Genomic DNA, 25608 nt, shown 5'->3' on the forward strand with positions numbered 1-25608 from the left:
ATAGTAATTTGCCAAACTGATATTGGAGGCACACGACGAAACCGTTAAATTTTATGAAAAGGATTCGTCTTTATTACACTTCCACTCGAGCGGTAACAGCAAATATGCTACGGCTGGCAGATAATAGTAACCTAATGTTAATAGAATGCTCATTCCCATTTACGAGAGGCCTAAAACAGTACGCCAATCTAAGTATATATTATAGCCTATTCCCATCTATATTTAGATTATGAAGAACATATTTTTCAAGATCAATATACATACACCACGAAGCACTAACGAATAAATTTTGACCGACGACATTGTGCTTCTGAGAATGAGTGGGAGCTTACAGCCAAACACAAATGCAAACCAAACTAGTGAATTATTCTACTTGTAACACTTCATATAAGTATGTAATTGAGTGTAGTCGAATGATAATTGCTTAACGGTCTTCTTTCTTGTTACCGAGCATCTAGCCCGAGCTCAAAATACATATTCTCGTATGCTTTTGTTACCATAGTAACTCGACTATAACAATGCACTCTGGCGTGCTAGCCGCTTATCGGATGAGTTGTGCATTTTGGTAGTTCTGTCGAGTGAAGACTGTATAGGGGAGAGATGGACTCTGTTGATGAATAGCGATTGGCAACTGATAAGCAGGGCCATGCAAAGCTGAAGGCTTCCAGTGTCTTGTTACTGCAGGACGGTGAAACATCACGGTTAAGTGGCTAATTACAGTGCTGTGTTGAGTGTTCTTAGTATAAACTTGGTATTACTTGCGCTTTATTCGTACAAAATGAAGGTTGAGTTGGTGTCTCGTGGGAGATTACCCCCAGATTCGGAAACGAAGATTGTCCCACAGGGAGGCGAGGTTGGTATTGTCATGAAAGCCACTTGCATATAATTACAAGATTTGACACAACTAATAAAGCAGTGGGTAGTAAAGTTTGAACATCATAGTAACATCTGTATGGAAAAGCTGCTTTTAAGATAAGTGCACAAAGGCACGACAGATTTAGTGGCAAGGAATACCATGGGGCTTAAGACGCACTAGCGGGTTGGGCGATATGTCCTTCAAATGTCGAAGTCCGTAGAGCTCTAAACGTTGTTTTGATCATTGCGTTATTGTTTAATGTGAATCATTAATACTCTGTGTCGCATTTTGATCACAAATTCGTAATATTTCTCGTGAAGTGTTACATGGTATCATATCTGGGTAGCGTACAATGCTGATATATGTATATAAGCTAATTTCTAGTAATTCAGTTCTTGGTTTGCATTTTGCTAACCAGCCCAAATGGATCGAGAGAAAAACAGAACAATTAGGCAGAAACTGATAACTTATTACGATTAAATTTTACACCAATTGACTTTCAAAATTCTTCTTCAGTGATATTAACTGTTAATAGCCTGATACGTTTACGGCAGCTGCCGTATCCAGAAAAAAATGAACCTTATTATACTAATTCATTCTTTGCTATTTGAATTTAAAACGTTTTCCTGAGATTAAACTGATAAAAGCTGATGTTGATTTAATATCATTCCTAGGGCTCCAGTTGTATAATCACCCATACCAACTGCCCTAATGAAAACGTAACGGTTTTCAGATGGACGTAACGGTTGAAAGCAATTGGCAAACTTGGCCTAAGTTGTCGGCTAGAATCCACTGAGTTGAACGGCGGTGAACTGGCACAATGGCTCGCTTAAGTTGAGGGCTAGAATAAGAGTACCCTACGCAAGTTCAAATAAGGAACCCGACGTCACTCCTTCATAACTTTCATACTTTGCTTTTTGAGCTCGTTAAATCTCTCGGGGTCCGAGAGACAGACGTTTATATTTGAAGCCGCGTACCGTATTTATGCCTAAGATGCAGAAGCCAAAACAACAGAGGAGGCTGTTAGATATAGGCTTAATGCTAAACATGATAATGTTATTTTTCGATATTAAGCTGTTATTTTGTGTAGGAGAATCGGCCAGTCTTACCCGGCTCTACACAAAACGAAACGCAAATCCTGATACTTAATAATTAAAATTTGAAACCTGAAGAAATCGTAAACTCTGAACTAAAGACGATGCGTAATCTTTAATCGTTTGTGAATTCATTACTTGACACTAGTATTAAAGTGATATCGAAACTAGTGATAAACTGCACGTATAAAAACTAACTTTTCTATTAGTACTCAAATATGTACTGCGAAATCTTTAATGTGCAGATTTCATTATGAACATGTACGATACATGTTGTTATTATGTACATGAAATGTATTTACGGCCGGTGTTATCTAGGGATCCGATCCACTTAAACGCTACGCCTATATTTGCATGGTCTATAATACGCCCCCATTAGCATTTGTATTTCACGAATATCTTATGTATATAGATTGTTTTATTTTTAGTAAAACTCGTAAAGACATTGAATTGAACACTCTGCTTGTAAAATTCTAAATTCATACATTGCTATAAATGTAGATGTACAGACATTCTTATAATTAGCTTTCCATGTTAATTTCGAGTTCGGGTTACTTAGCAATTCATAGCGGAGATGTAATTATGTTTGTGATTAATCAAGTTCTTGACAGGCTCATTTACGCGATTTTACCTCGACTCTTTGAAAGTGCCACACGGATATCTATTGAGATTGTTAACTAATACATACAGTATATAATAAAATAAATGAATAGGCAAGGGTCAAAACTGTTTAGGACTGTAGAGACTACCACTGCAAAGGCCTAGACAATGCTTTTCTGAGCTCCGTGACATAATTCATTTCAGATAAAACACCTTCGGCTTGTCTTTCAACATCAATTTTATAGAATATATATTATTAGGTCGTTACAAGCGAGCTTGGCGGACTTTGAAATTGAGTACCTTTTGAACTAGACGTGCTAGAATGATGAGCTTCCTCCATGTGTTAGAAGTACTCTTTTGTATCCTTACAGTCCTGCACCAGCGCTTTGGTGACTGCCCTACTATTCGTGTTCCTATGTAATTTCTTTATCTATGGCTTCTAGAGCTAAATCGATAGTAGGATATGCTTGCTGACCAGTAGTCCCATAAAACATGGAAAGCCCTGTAAAGACACAGAAAAGTAAGCTGGTTGAAGCGGATGATAGATACTGTTTTGCTCCATTGAGGGAATAATTAAGTCGCGTCGATGAAATCCGCGTTATCATCCCGGTCAGACCGCGTGCTTACGATTGCCATGCTAACGGGCTATAAGTCTCTTGAGGAACTCAGGATAGGCATTTGTTGCTTTATTTTCAGGGAGTAGGTTGTAGTCGGTGCTCCTATTATTCATCGCACCATTCGACACTGTCACCGAACACGATTTCTCCCAGGGCAAGGCCATTCTTTCGGTTGGTCTCTCTCCGGCTACTAGTCGAGATTAAACGATGCTTCACCTGCGGCAAGCGTATACTTGGTATGCGGACCTTCAATATTTGAGTTATGACACGTTACATGTGAAATGCCGGCTGTGACCAGCAGAGCCCTTAGTTCTCAAGCTTTGTCTTCGAGAAAAGCCTCTTCAGTTACGGTGGCGTGTTCCTGTCCCTTATGTCCCGACATCCGGCTATTTTTTTCGCTTATTTTCAACACTCAAATCTCCGTTTTCGTGCGGTTACATTATTCATGTACTGTGTTTAAGGCCTCCTGGTCTTGTTTGTTTTTTTGTCTTATTTGAACCTCCACGGCGTTATGGCTGTTGACGGGCAAAAACTTGAGCACTGAGTATTGAATTCTGAGATTAAAGGATGTCTGCCGTTCTGAAATCGTTTCTTTTGGAGTAAACTACCTCTTTTCACTTACAAATCATTATAAAAATAATTATCGGCTAAATGTCGTCTTCTAGCAACATATAGAAGGCTATTCAATTTCAAACTTCACGGGATTTGTTTGTGACAGCAGAATAGTACATGCATTTTATAATACAATCCTCTGTAATTATTGCACGCTTTATTGAGCTCTCGTCTGATAGCGATGCAAATTTAAATTGCTGTGGACATGGCTCCGGCACTGGGTACCGCATATTCCCCTATATAACTCAATCATTCATACAAACGATGGTCTTCAGTTTGAAAAGAAAAAGATGTCAAGATATAGATTCTGATAAATATTTACAGTAGAGCCTATATCCGCAAGGCTGGCCATTGACAATGATCTTCTCGCCGAGATTTTCTTGGAGTCGCAAATTAAAAATATAGTTTCAAGCTCGTTGCAATCAAAGGGGCCGTGTAGCAAGTGGCTATAATTTGTATAGGTAACGAGTCGGCGCATCCAGCTGTATAATACTTGATATTTTTATTTAAAATAGTTACAATACTTGTTATGCATTCTCTGATATACATTCGTAAAAGACGAATGGCCTGAATAATCAATCTTGCATGCGTTGATGAGGCAGGACCCATAGTGCAATAAGTCAAAAACGAGTAATTTAGTATCGATATACGATGTACTAAGTACAAGATGTACTAAGTAAAAATCATCAAAATTTTACCAATAAATAGGAACGCTTTAAACCGTCTTGCATGTTTTCACTGTTTCTACTATTTTATCCGCCGCAGAGTTGTAAGATCCTTGACCGTCTACAGCTTTTCTGTCTATTAACTGTAATTGTTAACATTTACACCCACTGATAAAGGGGACTTTTGTTGTCTATATATGTGGGGACTCATCGTATGTGCACGTGTCTTTCGACGTGACGTACAAGCGCGTTATAAACACGCCTATTGCACATCTAAACTGTACGATAATGTCATCATAAGGCCACCTCAACAGTGGACTATGTTATTTTAGCGGCAGTCCTTTTTGTAGATGTTTTCAATTTTCATCGATCGGTACGTCTTTATCGTCCTGAGAAATTTGTAGACTTATTCAGGGCCAACTCGTAAAAAGAATTTGCTTCCAATGCTTCAACTTTTTATCGCATTATATTCATATACATTTTGTTTTAATAGTAATAAACTTAACAAATGAATAATACATATTTATTGCTATGCAGTGCATATCCAGTGTATCTACAGATAAATTAGTTAAAGTTGATTTTAGGCGTAGTATTATCAGTGTACCTAGCTGGTCGAACTCGTCCACGTTCCTCGACGCAAATTTCTAACGCCAAACCGATGGAGCCTATACACAATCCTTGTAGTGCCTTTTCCGCTTCCCTCCTTCATTCCAGATTGCTATTATTTGTCCTGTAATGGAAATCGGCAAAATACATCTAGCTATTTCTAGAAAAGGGATGTGCTTTAGGCGAACGCGTCTAGTAGGCCTAAGCGTACCGTATAGAGCTGACATGTTTCAACAAATCTTGTGTTTGTTGTGCTTTTTAGTATGTGCTCTATACAGTTACAGTTAGTAAGAATTATGTTTTTATTAGTAATAAGGACGTCGGACCATACATGTTATACACTAATAAGGCCAGATGTAAGTTCCACACTAAGCTACATGCTTAATGATCGTCCATGTTCTTGTGTAACAACAAACGATACCCAACGTTGCGATACTCCATTTATCCACTATTGGAGTTTAGAGTAGTGTCCGTACGAAACAGTGGAGTAATATGATTGCGTCTCCTGTCGGGATAAATTGCAGGAGTCGATCCTTGCAGTGAGCCCCCGTTCAGTGACACTTCTGGAAAAGGATCAGCGTGTAGTACGACTTACTCGAAAAATGGCTTTTCTCACAAGAGCGACACTCCTCACCGCATCAGAAACGGGTAGGTCAACTCCTGGCAACGATAGCAATATGACAGCAACAAGGCGAGCATGCTACATCAAGTCAACGAGTAATTCTAATTTATTTATTTTAATCATACACTTTTTCGCCTACGGATGCACTTTTAAATTGCAAATAAAGAAAAAGGCTGTTTCCAGATTTATGGAATGATAGTTCTAGTCCTCATGTCATGGTTCTTTACGCCTCTGCGTTACGTTTAAGAAGAGCTTTTAAAGTAAGAGCTGCGGCCATCGATTTCATTTTACTGAACAGTGTAATACACTCACATAGGAAATCTACTTATTTTTGTATTAAGAATGAATTTACTGATTGACTGCGGCATCTCTTTCATTTCTGATGAGACTAACGATACGATACGATAGTCGTAACAAGCGTAGTTAATTGACTATAATTATTGCACTGTTCTAACCCAGTGACCTTCATGTTTTGGGTAATACGAGTTATTTTTATGCATTATATGTGAAGTCGCTACCATATATATATAGGTAGGCTGTTCCTTCTGATTTAAAGTTTCCACATCCGTCTGAATAGTTCTCCGCGCTCATATGACTATTGTAAGCTTGAAAGCCTGTTATGGCAATTAAAACAACATGAATTTGGTGTGGAAGTGTTTTTTTTTTTAATTGTGTATGCCTGTATGTTTTCATCCGTATAACCTCATGTTCCGAACCGAATTGTAAAATTTTATGGGTATAATTATCCCATTTATTTACAATACGAACATTTTTATTCCTCGTCCGTGATCGGACTTTCATTCAACACGATTGTATTATGCCTTCTTTACATCCTTCTAGGTTGTTGCACTTTTCTTCCATTTTAACAACAAAGTACTTAATGGCCTTCTCTCCAGCGGGCTTCCTCGGTCCCTCCATAGCGATAGCTAGCGTTGAACAAATTTAGTAAATCATAAATTGTTTGACTTATCACGAACGTCTCGGAGTTATGTCTTATAACATATGGTATAATGAATTAAAAACAGTTGTTGTCATATTAAATTTGCTTTTTAGTACAGTCCTTATAACTATAGATACCGTAACGACGTGCCTCCTTCCGTATTGAAATGTCAATTAGCAAAAATTTTTATCTGATTCGTGTCGAGCCGCTTATTTTGTCAGATAACGTTCGATTGCCTCAATCTCAAAGTGATTTCAACGAAGCCTTAGCAATTCATATTGTTTATTTTTTTCATCACTATTTAAGTGATGTATGCTGCCATGTGATGATCTGTTAGAGATAATGCCTGTTTGTCGATAGCGTACTGATATACACAAATATATTTGACAATGAGCAATCCCTAGTCCTCGATCTTCATATGGGTAATGCGCGTACCGTAACGTGTGCTGCACATTCATCCCTTGACGGTCCCTCACGATCGGCCAATAAGTCTCAACTTTTAAGTCCCATTGGGCTACGTATATGGCACCTTAATAAAGGTAGCATGAATGAATCGTAACGGAACATTTGGCATCTTTTACTTTCAACATGCTTTCTTATCCATGTCGTTCCCTGCTATTGTCTGGTACGTTCTGCCTACAAGTCGTGACTATTGGCCGAGTGCAAATAAATGCAGAATAATAATTCCTGCGTCTACTGACGGAAACAGGACGTCTGTTGTTCGAGTTGCTAGGAACAGTTTTGGAGGTCGAGTTCGCTGCGGGCTTGTTGCGCGTTTAATAGGCGGGAGATGGCCATGTGTGCTAACATCAGGCAGTGAAGACGGAATCTAGCTAGAAGTCCGAGGTCCGGGTTGAACCGTATGATCGATTTCATCGCTCAAAGTTGCACTACCGATGCTGGTACTGTTTCTCTTACGACGGCAATAACATGGATGAATTCCGTAGGGAACATCTATTCCGTCTACGATTGAGTTATGGCTATAGGATATCGTTGGGCATCAAGATGTTATGACCAGATAATAGGTACAATTGCCATCAAACCATTATTCTACCTACGGATAAAGCGTATTATTTTATAGCATCTACAATCAAGTCGTCTCTGACTACGGCCGCGGAGTACGGAAGAGACGTGAAGTCGATGCATTTCTTCCAGCGTAACATATTAAATGAACCATATAGGTGCATTTCTGAGGGCAAAAATTGACTTTTTCGCTCGGTAAGCCTGCGCAAACAGAAAGTAGAGTTTGATGCGTATCTAGACTTTTTTTGCTTAAAATTGATACTCCATAAATGAGTTGTTCGATGTAATATTTTACAAAATTCCAAAGTTTTTCGCCATCGAGGGGTACTTAATGAAAAACTAAAAAATCTACAGATCCGAGGTCTTAATTAACTGAAAGGAGTATATCTACACAGGTAAAATCGTTGCAATATATAAGAAAAGGCTCAGCCACTATTATGAATCTGTCTCCTGTGACCTTTCCAATGCTTCAAAAAATATATGTTCGATGTAAATGCTTTTCTATAATTGCTTCTCATCTAAAAAAAATGTTATAAGTAAAAACAAAATTTATAAAACATTCGACTGCTAAAATGTGCTGGTTATCGAAATGTCGAGCTTTCAGTTACAACGTCGAATGTAGAATCCGGCCGATGGCTCGGAGTTGGCTGGGTTGTCCGTAGTTTAGTGGTGTCCCTATTAGCAGAAAAAGTGTTTCAGTGAAGAGGCGTTAGTAATGGGGCGGGAGGCTATTGTCGAGATTCCGTTATTTGGCCTATATATAACATAGTAAATGCACTAATAATAATAAGATGTTCTTATTTTAGGTAATTATGTCGCGGGGGTTACGGAAAATGGACAGCTGTTTCGACTTCGGGAGCTTCATCAAGCCCAATGGATTGATTCCCCCGGCCTCGAAAAAAATAAAGGTGCAGACTTGCTTGCACAAAGGCAAGGTTTTAAAGTAAGCTAAAACAAGGACTTGTACGGTTTCACGGCCTAGATAGAAGGCTGAGCCGTATGCACACGTGTGCACAACAGGAGAAGCGTTGCAGTTTCGATACCTACGTCTGTTGTTTATGGTCTCGTCTAGTAAATGACCTTAATATTATTTGGCCATACGGTGCTCGTCAAAAAGAAATTGCTATATGCGAGCGGTAACATTATGATGAGACGTTTTAGCGAGAATAAATTGAGCTCTGCGTTTCCACGCTATACGAATACGATGCACGAGGCAGTCGCAAAATAGACTGCGATTCTATTGCTTAGCAATTGCCGCAGAAAATGCTCTGTAACATATCGTACTTCAATGCCCACAAGTATCATAAGTCAGAATCCCGCCAATGACGTCTTCGGACTTTCATATGATCTCCAGTTCCAGGAGGCCAGATGCCAATGTTAACTGTGAGAATGCGGAAAAGATAGAAAAAAAAACCTAAATTCGCGCAACAAATTTGGCTTTTTTGTCCTGCACACGTTAAACTGAAAGATAGATTACAATAAAATTTACTACAATTAACAGAACAAATTCTACCTAGTTCGTTATTATACACATGTAAGTTTCAGTATATACCTGCGGCCCAAATTATTAGTCGGGTAAAAACTTGACAATATTTTATCACTATTACTGTGTGGTGCGTTTTAAACTGTAAGAAACAATTTCTACCGTTACTTACCGTTTGTGGGGCGAATTACAGCTTGTAGGAACCTATATAGTGGATATGGAGAGATAATACAGATCTGCGTAAAAACACCAGTTGTTTGCCCTCCATCGCTGTATCCGTATACAGTGTAGTAGACCGATAAACCATCTACACGCTATAAAATTGTTAAGGGGCGCGCAAAAAAATAGACATTTTCAACTCAGTCTGAGCTCATCCGAAACGGCAGCTTGACCTGCACTAACACTACATGTGTGTGTTAAAAAGTATTATTTACCATTTGAACAACTACAGGTTCTCTCGAAACAGTAACTTTACCCTTTTTTTTTCGCGGTTTCAAATTCTTTCTGTACCGCGAGCGTGGTGGCACTAGCCTTAATAATATTATTATGATGATAATTACAGTATGACGAGCTAAAGTTAACTTTAGAATGAGTAACTAAAGGTGTTTTCAATTCAAATTTAAGTTATCTGAATAGTAATCGGTCGATTCATATAGCAAAAGAACACACGCGGCGTTAGTTATCTAGAATTGAAGCAGTTGCATACAGGTTGCTTCTACTGACTATGTACTATTAGGCTTTCCCCGTTTATTTACTAGATACTTTTTTTTACGACGTAACTAAAAGCTCGAGCGGGGCAACATCACAATGTAAGATTGTTTGTAAGCCGCAGCATGTAGCTAGCCATTCCGCCTGTGGACGTTTTTGTTCCAAAAGTACTCTTGCTTAACGCCAAACCGACATTGTGGTCCTACAGCCTTTAACTAAGCGATGCTCGAACCAAGGCCTTCCTGTATAGGAGGTCGCTGCAAAGTGGCTGGTTTGTTGTTACCGACCGATAAACGTACCTCCGCATCTGGGTGACTGACGCTTTTGTTATGGAAACGATCGTGCAACAACTGGGCCATAAGTCTGTGCATGGGTCTTTTTTAATGCCGAAGCTGAGGCTGTTGTCGTTAACATCAATCGAGGCTGAAGGAGTTTCCAGTTTGAATTAAAAATTTACATCAGATAAAGTTTGCAGATAAAGTTGCGTGAAGAAGGGTTGCGCTGGTAACGGAATAGATCGTATCAAATAAATTAAAGTACATACACATTTCCCACACGCGTTAGTAGACACACACGACGTACCCAGATATGACCAGGAGAGTCTCTGATAAAATTACTATCTACTACAGTAGATAGAGGATGGACATAAAGAAGAGCAAAACATCCCGGAAGGACGCTTTATTATGTAGTAAATAGCGCATAAGAAGAGTAGCCTGTGTCAAAATATTATTTTTCTTATCAATATCGATTACCTTAAGGACAAATATCTACACTCAGCTATGTAAAATCTTAAATATGAACGGATATGCTAATTAACACTGCACGAAGTTGTGTTGGCTGAGTACATCTACCGCCATTTTATTGTATTATATAATCTCTAGTTAATCAGTAAATATTATGATATATATATATATATATATATATATATATAGTAGACTAATAGATTTTCTATATAGTTTGTTATATATTTATCTTGCCACACCGCTATACATGCATAGAGATGTGCCGTCTGTAATATGATGGCCAAGTCAGTAGATTTATTTGGTTTTTAAACATCGTCAGTAGTAGCATTGATGTTCACGCGATAGCGTGTGTACCTACTAAAGTTGAAGAAACGTGCTGATCTAGGTCTAAATAGGGGTGTGAAGAAACACGGTGTAGACCAGCTGCCTCAAGTCGTATCTAACGGTTTAAGTTTTAAACGTAAAAAAAATGTTTGTTGCACCATTGAGTCCTATCTCTCGAAAACAGCCCCTCCTTGAAAATGCAAAAATTTTTTCTTTGTGGTCAACTAAAGTTTTGTCTCTGTCTCGAATGGACACAAGTGCTAGTGGATGGACACAAGTGGAATGCTTTTGCCATAAAATATAGAAATATTAAATGGTAGTTTTCAAGTGATAGTTGTCTAGAACAAACTGTGAAAAAGCGTCTTTTGAGATAAGGTTTCGTCGGGAGTTGACTTAGTGTGAAATCTCACAGAATTAGATGTTGAAATTACATAACATTTGAAATTTTAGGAGATTGGACATGAAATAAAGAAAGAAGAACATCGATTCGCTCAATGGCGTAGCAGAGATATCTTTTAAATAACGTAAATCCAGCCTTCCCTGAAGTAGATACTCTTAGAATCATCGAAAATTCAAAATCTTGTTTTATACTAATATAAAATGAAATCCAATTCAGCAAAACACGTACCTTCAGTACTGCCAGCAGATTTTCCATTTAGGTTGCGCTATTCTGTGTCGAAATACATCCTTCGAAGGGAAGCATAACTTCAGATGCGCAGTTGTATCATTGCAACCGATCGATTGGAATCGTAGTCATTTACTTTGTTCTCTTCAGGCGGTGCATAGAAGCTAAACTGGACGGAAGGCACTTTTCTAAAGAGTAGCTTCTTGCTAAATGCATACGTCTACACTAAATAACAATTTTTTAACGACATTCAGCGAAAAAGAGAGAGTGTGTAAAAGAGGACGGACACGTAATCCGTGCTGTCAGAGTAAAATGTGCGAACGTTATTGCTGACCGTATAGAAGAGGTATATGTTTATCAGTTAACGCAGATATACGTAAGCGAAACGGCGGAATAAGCACTTGAATGGTCTTTCTATTCGATGATAAACGAGCAAAATTGGACCATTAGTTATAACAATGTGGAATTCCCAAAGAGGATTATTCGATTCTATCTTGATGCAAAGGTCGAATGCGAGCTCAAGCTTTGTCACGAAAGGCCGTTAACAGTGCTCACGGACAAATATGGGGGGCGGCAGCAGTAAATAAACTCACGCATAGATACAGTAGTATCTAATTTTCTCATAATAATCTACGATCATCGGGGTATATTCCCGAAAGGTTTCAAAGCAATTGGTTAAAGGCATCTAATTTAAGAGGCCAGAGCTTTGGCAGATTACCTCGTGTGTTATTCACCCTGTCAAAGCATCAGTCTACGATTCTATACTGGGATGGGTTTTTTTTTTACCTTTCAGCTTCCATTGTGCTTCTCCTGTTCGTCTGACTTCAGAGTCTTCAAAGAGAACAGATTATTATAAACAACTAAAAATCGCTGCTAAAACCACTAGAAGAGTATCTCATATACTTTATTTAAGAAAAGCTTTGATGGTCAGGAGGACTAGCTCTACTGAACTAAGAGAAAAGTTGGGGATCAACCGAATATTTCAGCGTCAGTCCAGGTTTATTTGCCTTCTGTTTGTATGCATTTCAGCCATTTGTCAATAGTAAGAATTCATAATGTTTACAGCAAAGAAGAGACTGATGTTATGTATACTTTGCCAATATTTCGCTTCAGTGGACCAGCTCGCCGTCGACGCAAAAGGAAATCTTCTTGTAAGCTGTGGAGAACTAACAGTATATAAATTCAGCGCACAAACCCTTTCTTGGGAAGCGTTCGCGTGTCCCTTTGTGGCTTCAGTAGCGGCCACGATTCGTTTCGGGGGCTGCGCCGTTTCCAACGAGAGCGACGTACATGCGACGTTCGCTTGGCTCCTCGATGATAACCGACTCATCGTCTGCAACATAGGATACAAATACCTTGACAAGGTATATGAAAAAAATATGATGCCGCCTTCATATCTATCTAGTGAAAAGACGCGTTGAAACTCATGATTATCCGCAATGCATTTTCTCCTATAATCGATAAACAACCACCTTCTCAGCAGTATTCTCATGAAGTAGCTCGCTCGAGTGAATGCTTCGATCCTTACGACCAGTACAGCATTGATAAACCATTGTCTCAAAGGGCTGAGCCTCTCCAGCACGAAACATATTGTATCTACCCTGGGCCTCGGACCCCACTCAGCTCGCACGTTTTCGAGTTTAGCAAAAAAGCACTTCACCACTACACTACCATGGGGATGCGAAGTAACTAACTAGAAACTAGATAATAGTACCCCTGATTGAACCCAATGTCCCTTGAGGAAGATACGATCCGATGACAAGCCAAATTTATTAATAAAGTCTGGCCACGTATTAATAACATCATACACCGATCAAATCTGTTGTACTTCAAACAGAATCAGTGGCACCTTCGTGACCCGTCACAATCACTGTTTTCGTGCTCGTCATCGCTTTCGCCTTCGCCCGACCTTTCGTGCTTGTTGATGACATCCCCGTCGTCGGTTCACCTGATTCACAATTCGGCCGCCTTACCTCACTTCCGGCGAGACTTCACCGAAGAAGCCGTCGTCAACGCGACCTGGTGTCGAAACTCGGAACTAATATTAATTTTATCGCCGGGAGGCAAGCTGGCCATTCTCGCTAAGTTCATGAACAGTCTATTTGGTTTCGAACAAACTGGGAACGAGCATGGGGTTCCGGACAGCTGGATGCATGTTATAAGCGTAGAAGTGTAGGTGTCGTATACGTAGCTATTGTATAATATATCGTTCAAGTAAATTATTTCATGCTTTTTCAGACGCAAGTGACCTATATCCAACTGTCAAAAATAGTCTAGTATTTATTTGTCTCTTAACAATCACGTAATTCCATAAGGACTACTCTGATTTTTGAGCAGTACGTCATAGAGTCGTTCTTGGCCCATTTTAACTACACGTTATTAGAGTAGGTACAATTTTGCCATGGTTTATCGTCGATCATCATGCAATCAAGCGAACGGTTTGTTCGAAATGACATAAGGATATGTCAAAAAAAAACATGTCTTATGCTCCTACTGTATGTTCCGACGATGATTTACCACGATTCTATTTTCGAGTTAGCTAGTACACGGCTACTAATCAAACAAAAACAAAGCTATAGTCGTCTAGCTCAAAGGCCAAGGCCAATGTTAATTTGATCAGCGACTCTCAACACGTAACGAAACTCCTTATTGGGTTAAACCAAGTCATCTCTTGCTCAGGCCTGTCGTGATTTTAGCTTAGAGTATAGCATATAGAGGCTGAAGCGATTCGGGATGGGCAAGCATGGTAGTATAACATAGGAGTCAAAAGTACAAGTTTCAATACAGCGCGCAGGGAACAAGTTATGCAATGGTAATGGAGCCAAAATGTTGAAGTGATGTATGGCAATATAGAAGCTATTCCGTAGGCGACAACTGTGAAAAAAATCAGATAAAGTAAACGGCCTAGTCGGATTTCGCTGAATTAAAGGCGCTGTTAATTGAAGTTCATTGGCAAGCGAGAGAAGAGATGTCTCATCATGTGCTGCAGCCTAGGCATGAGCCTATCCCTGGGAAATGTGTATAAGCCAGATCGCCACCCGTGCGCAAGCGTGGGCATGCAGGCGTCATAGCGAGCACGTCATTTTTAAATCGGAACATATACTGAACTACACCCAGTTAATGGCCTGTATTGAATTATAAAATATATATATAGGGGTGAACCAGTCGAACTACGACCGCTCTTGGGCACAACGACAGACTCGATCCTCGTGTGCGGTCAGGACGTTTTATCGATCTCCGTGGAAACCTCACGTCACACGCGATATCTAAGCCGACTTCTCAGTGCACGACCACTTTGTATATCAGTGCTTAGCGAGTTATGCCTTCATCTGGCGTCTATCAGGTTACTACGGAAGGAACATGTCATTCTCCTTGCAATTGTCCGAAGGAACCTGAGCAGGGGCCTTGCGCTGACCAAACCTGGTAAATAATAACTCATTTTATTCTGCTCCTATGTCCGTATAAGTTCAAATAACAGGTCACCCCCATTTGGCATCTGTTAAAGTCAGGCTGATCATATTTAGTGTAGTGCTATTGACGCTGGTCTTGATTTCACTTCATCTACCTTATACAGATCAACTCGAGGAGATCAGCCGTGTTTTATGTAACGTGTTAGAATGGGCAGTCCAGCTGGAGTCAATGCCAGTTGTGAAATTGATGGTATTCGGATTACGTCGCTTTATGAAAGCTGATAAGCGTAAGAAATACCGTGATCAGATGTTGGATCGATACAAGATCGCACTTCGGACGTTTGAACAAGGCGGTGGTACGCTGCATACCCGACTGGAGCGATCGAAATCCCGAGGGGCACCGCCAAGACGTCGGAGAGCAAGCAGCATCACGGAGTGTTTCTATAATGGTGATACGCCCGGTGCAATGAATTGTCTTCTGCAAAATCCTGGTAAGGTTGGACCGCTAGTAGAAATTTGTGTGCATAAAGTTAACCCCCAGCAGCAGTTGCTTTTGCACTTCAGTAAGTCGAATTCAGTAAATGAACTGGGCGTGAATTGAGTTTTCGCACATAAATATGCCACAAAAACCAATCAGCTTACTGATAAAATGTTTATAGAGCACGTTACAAATGAGGTAAGTTTGTACTTTTATTAGATATCTGCTTGCTTCGTTTTTCACGAATGTTCTGTCATAGAAATCTGGCGTTGCACCTATTCTTTTTTGTACTCTCAGATAGTCTTTTCTGTGAAAACAAGTCCTCGTAACCACCTTTTAAATGCAGCATCAAGAAGCTACCGCGTTAGAAGGGATAGCCGGGGTGGGTATGGCTCAACTTATCTGAATTTTTCTTCGGCGAACTTACAAAATGGCGTAGTAACATAGCAGCAACTATTAACCCAATGTTCACATCCTGTGTAGTTACTATCTCATGATAGTTTAGGGTAAATAGCTTTGCAAAGATTAAGCTTTGAAGTAGCGCGGCTCCATGCTTGTTTGTTCACTATTACAACTGTTGGCAAAGTGCTAAAAGAGGTGTGCGTTAATCAATTATAGCACTGAAGCCCCTCGTGTATTTGAAAGCACTATAATATCTATAGCAAAATGTAGCTATTCTCATTATCAGTTCAGAACTTTTTTTCTATCGCTAATACAAGGCTTAATCTTTTATCTAATTTCGTCTGCTTTGTAGAAATATCTTCGCAATCCAAAGAATTCCTCCGACGTCTTTTGGAAACAAAACAGGAAACCCGGGCTTTTGAAGCTCTTATGATTGTCCTCGAATCTCAAGGGACTCAACTGTTTAAGACTCTGCCGAAGTCGTCGAAGGTTCGGCACTTACTGAGGATGTTTGCGTCTAAAGTGAAACAACCTTCAGTCGTACGTATTCCACTTTTCTTTCCTTTAATCTCTTATCTATTCTATAACAAAACGCCCTTTAGGGATTTGTCGTTTTTACGGAATTGTCGGAAGGTATTACATGGTATACGTTAATCACTTTTATTTTCTCTAGTTCGTTAATCGAGTTCATCAGGTGTGGGATCGAAGGCTAAGTTTGCATGGCGGATTTCGTTACTTCAAGATTACTAGATATCGACTCTTTGAATGAGATGCTGGTTAACTTGGGCAAGCAAAAATTAAGGGAAGAGGCATTGATATACTTTTGGATTTTTTCTCCGAGAAGGTGGAAGATGGATGAACAAATTTTTCAATACAACCATTTATAATATATGTCACTTTTGCGTAAACGAGCAAAGCGGCTCTATACTGGGACAGATTAGATAAGTAGATATTCTCTTCTGAGGAAGAAGTAAGCTCGGCCGTACCATGTATATAGCACTGTCTATCTCATGGCAAAAATGTTATTATTATATATAAAATTAAAGGGAAACGTCAAGTTACTACACACAAAAGTTTGCCATACACCGCAAACTTATAAAATTAGTAGAGTGTGGACTCGAACCAAAACAAATCACCTGAATTCTAGACAGGATATATATCTATTGAGACGAATGAGGATTATTTCCAGCTGCCTGCGAAGGGTGCTTCTCGGCCTTTTGATATATATTTTATATGAATTCGGTCTGCGAAGGCGCATCTCTCAAAATCCTTGCAGGTGATAATAAAATCTATTCATGAGTCAACCACAATGAAGCCCATTACAGACTTTAAGGTGTATGAACAATTCTAATTTTGAACCCGAACTTTTAGCTTCATTCTGTTTGTTGGAAAATGTGTTGCCGTCCAGATCGGGCGTGGAAATAAAAGGTGTTGGGGAAATTTACTCTGCGAACAATGAATGACACGCGTTCGCAATCTACAGTACCTTTACAGCTCAAGTATTCGAAGCATACCGTTGAGATTGTTATGCTTGTCTATCGTAAACAATATTAGATCCTGAGAGATTGCGAATTAAGCAGTCATACATGTGATTTATACGTATGATATTGGTACGTATAGCAGCTTTCCCAGACGTAAAAAGGGTAACATATAAAGGTTGGAAACAAATACGCCCATTGAATAGTAGCAGTAAAATGAAATGGTCCTTTCCATAGCAACATTGCAAATCAATATGATGACAATATTCTCCAAAAATATAGTGCATAAATCATTAAAATCAGAGGTTTAATCGACTCAAAATTATTATTATCAATATCAGGGTTGGAAGAAACGTTCTGTGAGGGACAACGGCTAAAAATGCTTCTAAAAAATCTGTCCTTTTAAAAACTAACTTCAAAAGTCTATGCTATTTATAGCGTAAATTTCGAATTAAGTGCATAATATAACTACAGGAGACCTTTCGTTTAAATGTATCACTCCACCTACATCTGTTCTTTCAGGCATTGGAGCTGTTATTCTTATCAGGTTTTTGGCGTGACGCGCTAAAATTGAGCGAAAACTTGAGTCTTCCACTGCTCGAAGCGCTTTTCGCGGTTAGCCTCAACGAGACTAGACGCGCCGCTGGAGGCCTACGTGACCTAATCCTGTTACGTTTACACGAGACTGGTATGACGACTTTTGATTATAATAAACGTTTTCTACAATATATAAGCAGGTGTCTTGCTATCATATTAATAACAAAATGTGTACTATTTTTTTTTAATCACCTTACTACTAGCATGAAGTTCTGTTTATTTCCTAAAAATACCTACCTCGTAACAGGCTCATGATTCTTTTTTTTTTTTTTTAATTAATTCACTGATACTTCAATGAGTCTGATGTAAACTAGAAGATAAAAAAACAGGTGTCCCGTTGGCCTCGGCTAACTTGTTGCCCTCTTGCAGTTATTTATTCAACTTCTTCTAATATGCTCGCCCGGGCGCCCAACCAAGTCATTTCGTTTTATGACATATTGACTTTTTGTGCGTTTTTTACATTACAATGTGATTACGAAGTCTCTGTTGTTGGCTAATTGTTATTTTCGGAAAGTACGCGGGCGGGTAGGCTGCTTATCTGACCTCTAAGAAACGTTCGTAAACTGACCCTGTGATTGATTCTGTTTCCAAGATATAATCAAGCAAAACATAAGGATTTTTTCATATTTCTGTTAGCAATAGTCACATATCTTTGTTTTTCTGGCATTTTTCTTTTAAATCTTTTTTTGATAAAAACAAAAAAAATTAGCTTTACATTCGTTGTTTTAATTTTGAAGTTGATAAAAATATCAACTTTCAGCTCGTCATGATCTATCATTGACGTTAAAAAAAACCTCTCTTACGTTAAACAACATATTGTGGGTTCACCTTTAAAATCAGCGTGTTTTGCTGATAATTGAAATTCCGGTGTATGAATATCGCAACTCAACTCGTCGAGAGCTTTCGATTGGCACTAAAAAATACCCCTTTTACGTAGACCTTCAGGTTAAAATTTTTAATATACTTGACTCAATTTGTCAAAATTTGTTGATCAGCGCAAAGAACCAGCGTCAACAATGTGATGCTTTATGTAGTGAAAAGGTCTTCGAAATTTTAATACGTCTATCAGAAAATCCTGAGGGGATATTTTTGAGAGAAAAATACTCAATCAAACTATTGATAAAGTCAGCCGCTGCAGCCTTTCAACTGACACTTATCAGAAGTCGCTTCAAAAAGCCATTACATTTAGTGCGAAACGCATTTTTACCCAATCGTTTCGTGGGCAAGACAAACTGTTCAATGACCATTTGTCCGCCGAAATATCCATTTTAACTATAAAAATATGTAGAGCATTTTCATTCCGCTCGACAATAGTTTTCGGCTTGTTTCAAGCACGATCCCCTGCATAAGCCCCCATGTAAACATTTGTCTAGCAGTAAGAAACATCTCTCTCCAAAAACTCTGCCAAAATATAGCCCACCTTAGCCCCTATAGCTTTTTTTTTATAGTTATAAAATATTCCTGTAACAAACACGTTTAAAAAAGGCAAATATCGCAAAATAAACAATTCTATTAAATAAACTTCCTTGGGGAAAAGAGAACTTATCCAACTGGTTTCCTCTTGCGCGGAGCGTTATTCAAAATAAAATGCTAACGACCGCAAAAAGTAGCCAGATAATTTGGGTTGTACAAACTAACAGATGCAGAAGTTTAGCAGTGTACAGATAAAGATATATAAATGTCCAGTGTTGATATTATATGCAAATAACTTATTATTAGTTATAGTTTTGATTTGTATGAGCTCTAAGTCATTATATATGTGTATATATATATATATACATATATATATATATATTTCAAGTGTTTGAATGCTTTCTAAAAAAAAGTCAACAAATATCTTTAATCAGGATATTGGGATGAGCTGCGTTAGTTACAGAAATTATACGATAGGCGTAATTAAATAATTTCTCTTCAAAACTTCGACTCCTTATGCGTCTGTATAATAGCTTTGTACCTTTAGTAGTATCCCGCTAACAAAAAGTTAAGTCGATTTCGGGGCTCTTTTGGAAATAGCTGTCAATTGTTTTTCTTTTGAATGTCTATTGAGAAGGAGCTGGGCTGGATGATTATTTTTGGCACATATTTTCTTTCGAATTTCTCTCAGGACTAGTTGCAAATTCTCATTTGGATGCTTTTCAGCATCTTCCTTATAGATGTCTAGTGGAATTTGCTTTCCGCTTACCGTGAAAGGGGGAGTTAATAACAAAAACAGTTAATAAAAAAAGGTGAAATAAATATCAGCCAGAGCTGAGTCGAGACAGGAGAGTAAAGCTAATTCTAATAGTAAACACTAATTTTTCTGTGCAACTCTATTATACATTGGCGTTCGAAACGCAGTCAGATTTATCTGAGCTAAATATATCAGTGTTTTAAGTAACCATATGGCTTCGTCAACATATATGGATAATGTCGACAACGTTTGGCGTTTATGACAAATATAATAATAGTTGTAATTATTTTCATAAACGTCCCAATTAAATTAACGTCACGTTGATTGCATGTTTTTTTTGCTTAACATTGTTCCAGATGGTGAAATTTGCGATGCGGTCGCGGTGCCTGTGTCAAACTTGCTTCGGCTTCATCCGACTGCGGCCGATGAACTCTTTATCGACGGCCTCGATCTTCTGCTCAACGAGTTTCTTCAAGAATCCTCGCGGAGTTCGTTCGACGCACCTCATACGACACTTTTGATGGTTGAGGTATTCGCCGAGATTCCGGGTCAGGTAGTCGATTTTCTGCCTTGTCAGCTTTATATTTTTAGGTTTCAATAAAACCAGACACCTCCACGTTCAATCTCGCCGAAAATTTTTGAGGCATATAAATTTTTTTTTCCAGCCGTCACGATTGCAGCTGATATGTCGGTCAATCCAACTGCTGTTGCTCTGTAGCGAAGCCAGTGGCCATTTACTGGACCAGCTGGCTCTTTCACTTCATCACGCTGACGACTCGGGTGGACCTCGGGAAGTTGCCTTGTTGAGATGTTTCGTTAACATGCTATTCTGCTATCAACTACGAAGTCGACTTTTTCAGGTAACAGCACAAGGAGGATCGCGCAGAGTCCAGTCCGTCTCATTAAGCCGAGCTAACCTTTTGTCTCACGGCCTATGTATAAGTTTAGACAAATACGAAAAAGAGTAGTTTTTCTTTACAACTTACAAGTATTTCTCAACAAATGGTTTCGTTTATAACCGCATAATTACTTCTTGAAAGAGCTCCGTATGTGTTATTCATTACAGGTGTCGTATACTGACTGAGTCAATTTCGAAGGCAGAAGGTTGGAGAACAAATTGGGCTCACAATGCAGAAAATATTAGCTTTACTTTCACAAAAAAATGAGCTAGAGGTTCACGAGTAGCCTAGTTGTAAACTTATCCACTTTTTGGTTTCCAGGATCTCATCCTGCTTAGTAGATCATACCTATACAGATCCACGTGCACTGGTATAGGCCTATGTCCTTGTAGATAACTCCATCGAATGAATAGCGAATGTCTCATAAATGCAACCATTGGCATGAGCAGGCCTTTTACATTGCTGCTAAATTGCGAGCCAACGTCGCTCTCTCAGATGGTCAGAGTCTGCTCCGCCCGACTCCCCTGTTCCTGGGTTGTCGTCTGAACGATGCTCTATTACGATTGACAACGACAAGGGTCGCTTGATGACCCACCTGTGTCGGGTGGGTCGGCCCGATCCGGCGAGTCTTCGGTGAAGCCACATTAGTTACCCTGGGTCTGCAAGCGGCGTACAGGGATATTAAGGCCGAGAGGATACTCCGCCCGTCGAGTATTTGTCAATGCATAGCCGGTGTCTCGTCTTTCTCCGGCTAGTACTACAACGATGTGGGTAGTATTATCGGTGAAAGAGTCAATTTGCGCTCGCTTGTGGTCGCCGAGCCAGTTTCCCGCAACAGGACCGTTTGTTGGGTAGCGGCCGAGCAATGAAAAGCTAATTACGGGAGATCTGGCATCGCGCTGTAGAAAGGCGGAACTGCGTGGCAGCATTTGAAGTGAGGCGGCTTATGCACTGGGGAGTTAACGGCAATTGATATGCTTGACAGGGAGGGGTTGACCTGCTGGATCTTAGATCGAAACAGCACAGATCACCTTTTCTGTAGCTTCTGGCTACGCAGACCTGGATCTCTATTTCAACTGTTGATCAGTACTCCACATCTAGCTGGCAGCATCCTTTCTGTATTATTATTATATATGTGTAATATGCAATGAGACCACAAACATGTCTATCTGAAAATGCTACTATAGACACAGCATAGACAGGCAAACGTTTTAAGGAACTAATATTCTTTCTTATGTAGTCGGAACCGTGTGTATCGAGTAAGCTAATGTTTCTTACCGGCTAGTGTTTTCATGTAAACCTTCTTGATTACACAGAGATACGTTTATTTTGGTGGAAAATATGCTGTACCCCGTCTCAAACACCAGGTAAGCTATCTAACGAAATATGGTAGGATCCAATCTTACGCCTGTAGTCGTTACTTATTCCAGAAGCCTTTACCTGCAACTCCGGGTGAGATTACCCAGTACGAACCGATGTACAAACTTAACTTGTCCGTATCATAGTTGCATCTCCCCAGCAAGTCAGCGCTGGCTAAAGGTACATTGTCCTCTTTTGTTTTTTGATCGCTTCGATTAGGCAACAGATGATTCTGAATCAGTACGTCTTGCTCAGCAACTCTATCTAAACCGCTTCGTACCACCTCACTGGCTGCCATACGTGGCGCAGATTGTTTACATACCGAGTCTATCCGAAGAGGAAGTGCACCGTGAGGCCTTAAGCGATTTCTACAACAGTTTCTGTCAGGACGTGTGTAGCACGCGGACCAAATTACGCCAACCAACCGCGGAGAAATCAAATGTTCGCATTAGTCCGATGAGCTATTTCGAGCGGATGTTTGCGGCTGTTCGGAAAGCCAGCAAAACTTACGCAGTGCGCATGTCTCGCCTGATGCTTGTGGATGAGAAGGAACTGGATGCCACACTGGACAGCCTGAACCTACAGCAGGCTCGGCTGAAAAGTGGGGCAAAACTTAATCTGTGTGTACTCTCCGATCTTCTTGGGGATCTCCACATGATGTCAAGTCGTGCATTTCTCTGCGGCGTGCTATTGTACCTCGACAAATCACAGGCGAAACAAGTTCGCTTTAATCCCATCGTAGACGTAGCTGTAGATGACTCTGATGAGTACGATTCAAGGTAAGAAGCTGCTGCTGTTACCATTAATAGGATTTACTCTTAGCGTCGCCTAACTTTTGAACAGTCAAGCTATCTCAATGGTTAAAAAACTTTGCACTACACCTAGTAACTGCTATAACCGGCAGAACTGATATAATTCGCAGTGTCGGCGCAATAAAACTGTTTATATCGTGAGCTTAACATATCTACGTTCTGACGCGAGATGCTTAATGGTTCTTTTTAAAATTGTTTTGCATATAAGGCAGACACAGTTCGGTTACTCACAACGCTAAAAATTATAGTAATATCTGTCTCTCCTCAATTATTGTTACTTACAGTTTTTTGCAATTTTTTTCAGTGATGCTGATGAAAAACTTCAGCCAGCACCGGAAAGTAAGCTACTTAAATCGTTCTCAACAACCGACGCGTCCGTTCAAGCCGACGAAGATGCGCCAGCGAAGAAGCTTACCAGCAAGCTTGATAGCGCATTGAAGAGTCTCGAGCGAATTTCCAAGCTGCAGAAACAAATGACGGGAGATCGCAGAAGTAACTTTAACGAGGAACTAGACGACAGATGCGTCAACGACGATCTGTTCCATCTTAGGGAGCATATTGAAAATATTGAGCTCAAAGATATGCCAGTGACTTCGAGGCATTGCAGATTTTCCTGGAATCAGGTACCCGGTGAAGGAAAATTTGAGGAGTCGATGCGACGGATTCGTGAATTAACTTCACGAAGTATCCAGCGATATCAAGTGTCGACAAGAAATCTCCGCTCATCGTTGAGAGGCAGGCGGATTCTACGGCAGGCGTCAACCCTGTCCAATCTCCGGGTTAAAGTGCGACCCACAAACAATGGCGTTCATACCACAATGGTAATTGACAGGCGGAACAAACAGCAACAACAGGCTCAACAGCAGCGGACCATTCAGTAGATTACAATCCGATGATTTATAAATAGTGGGCTCTAAAAGAAATAGAGGCCCAGTTAACCTTTGGTGATAGACTGTTTTACAGATTTTTTTGTTGAAATTCGTCTAAGTTCCCAATACAGGGCGATGGCAGCCGTTGCATTTACTCAATTCGATATAAAACCTATAACTACAGGCACAATGTAGATCTAATGTAAGCTTTATACATAGAAAGTTCGTACAACCTATTTAAAGATATTTTGACATTGTACAACCTATTTTATTTAACTAACGCGTTCCAAGTATACTTGCTACAAACCGTAAGTATTCTCTACAACTGTAAACAGGTGCTCAACTTAGGATAATATATGATATTTTGTGGGAAAACCAAGCATCAATGCAAACGTCTACCATGTACACTAGTGAATATATTGTAAATACAATGGATTTGCCATATAAAGGATCGGAGTACCACTGTGGACTAAGAACTTTGTGCGAACAAAGGAATGGCGTCGTATGAAATTGTACAGTCAAAGTATAAAGACAGTCAGGATTGGCAAGACTCCTAATTCTATTGTTTCCATTTCTTATATTTACTAGTTCGATTAAGGGTTAATTACATCTGGTCGTAGGAAGAGCCTATGATATATAACATTATTACTACTAGCATCATATATATATATGAAGTGAAAGGTCGCTAGCAACGACAATTTACAATGTACAAGGATTAAAGAACTTAGGTTGGCCTACAACGACGCAAAAAACACTATAAGCTAAGACATGTTAATCAAAACGGTTTGTTCTGTTTTGATCAATACGGTCTGCATGGTAAGATCGGTTTCTTTACCACGTGCCCTTAGCATCAACTGGCCATTTTCGAGGTCGTCAGAAAGATAAGCTTCCTTCTATATAACAGATACACTTTAAGCTTGCAATAGATTTATGCCCTTTACTGGCTGCATATATGCAATTACACGTAAGCAATACCTATTCCCGTGTCAATAATTAACCTAAAGCTAGTAGTTAATAAGCTTAGTTCAATACCAAATGGCCTTTCGCAAAAATCGAAAAAAATTGCGGAGAGCACATATACCCTCGAAGTCAGCAGATCCCGCTAGTTAAGATAGTGATAAAAGTGCTGGCTGCTGCTGTTCATAGAATGGTATCTAAACTAGTTTTGTATGACATTGCTGCGTCAGCTACATGGCGGGATAGCTGATCCCGTATCGCCATATTCAGGTACCAAAATGACCTCTTCCCTTCGACACCTCCAACCCTTCTGAGTAGGCGAAGCAAAAGGCTCGTTTCGATGTCCTGTTCTTGGTGCCCTGCTCTGTGCTGTCTCTATGCGAGTGGGCTCGCTCACTTTTCGTTTCCGTATCCAATTACCACTCTCGTGGTGCCTACAGCTCTCTACCAGAGCCACCAGCTACTAGTTTCTTCTGTCAGTAAGGGACGGGTCACTGCAAAGGCTCCAGTGGATAGAGACCAGTTGATCTGGTCATCTGTCGCTCCGGTCATCGTCATCTGCTAATAACCACGACACAGACACGCGCGCACAAAGATGCATACACAACAACAACAACAGCAATGATATTAGCGAGCAAGCCGGTTTTGAACGCAGCCTA

At 39.8% G+C, this 25608-nt stretch overlaps 1 protein-coding gene across 1 annotated transcript; it reads left to right on the forward strand.

Moving 5' to 3' along the window:
* Window positions 1-521: 521 nt before the first annotated feature.
* On the forward strand, window positions 522-24549 carry LOC111245424 (uncharacterized). The gene is made up of 13 exons (XM_022793779.2): window positions 522-853; window positions 5575-5698; window positions 8442-8543; window positions 12632-12882; window positions 13356-13690; window positions 14673-14941; window positions 15093-15419; window positions 16161-16348; window positions 17809-17974; window positions 20410-20606; window positions 20719-20913; window positions 22531-23090; window positions 23428-24549. The coding sequence occupies exons 1-13, from the start codon at window positions 779-781 to the stop codon at window positions 24002-24004; spliced, it is 3366 nt and encodes a 1121-aa protein (XP_022649514.1). The 5' UTR covers window positions 522-778; the 3' UTR covers window positions 24005-24549.
* The last annotated feature ends 1059 nt before the right edge of the window (window positions 24550-25608 follow it).

This window comes from Varroa destructor, unplaced genomic scaffold, assembly GCF_002443255.2.
Source record: "Varroa destructor unplaced genomic scaffold, Vdes_3.0 BEIS01000002.1, whole genome shotgun sequence".
NCBI lineage: Eukaryota > Metazoa > Arthropoda > Arachnida > Mesostigmata > Varroidae > Varroa > Varroa destructor.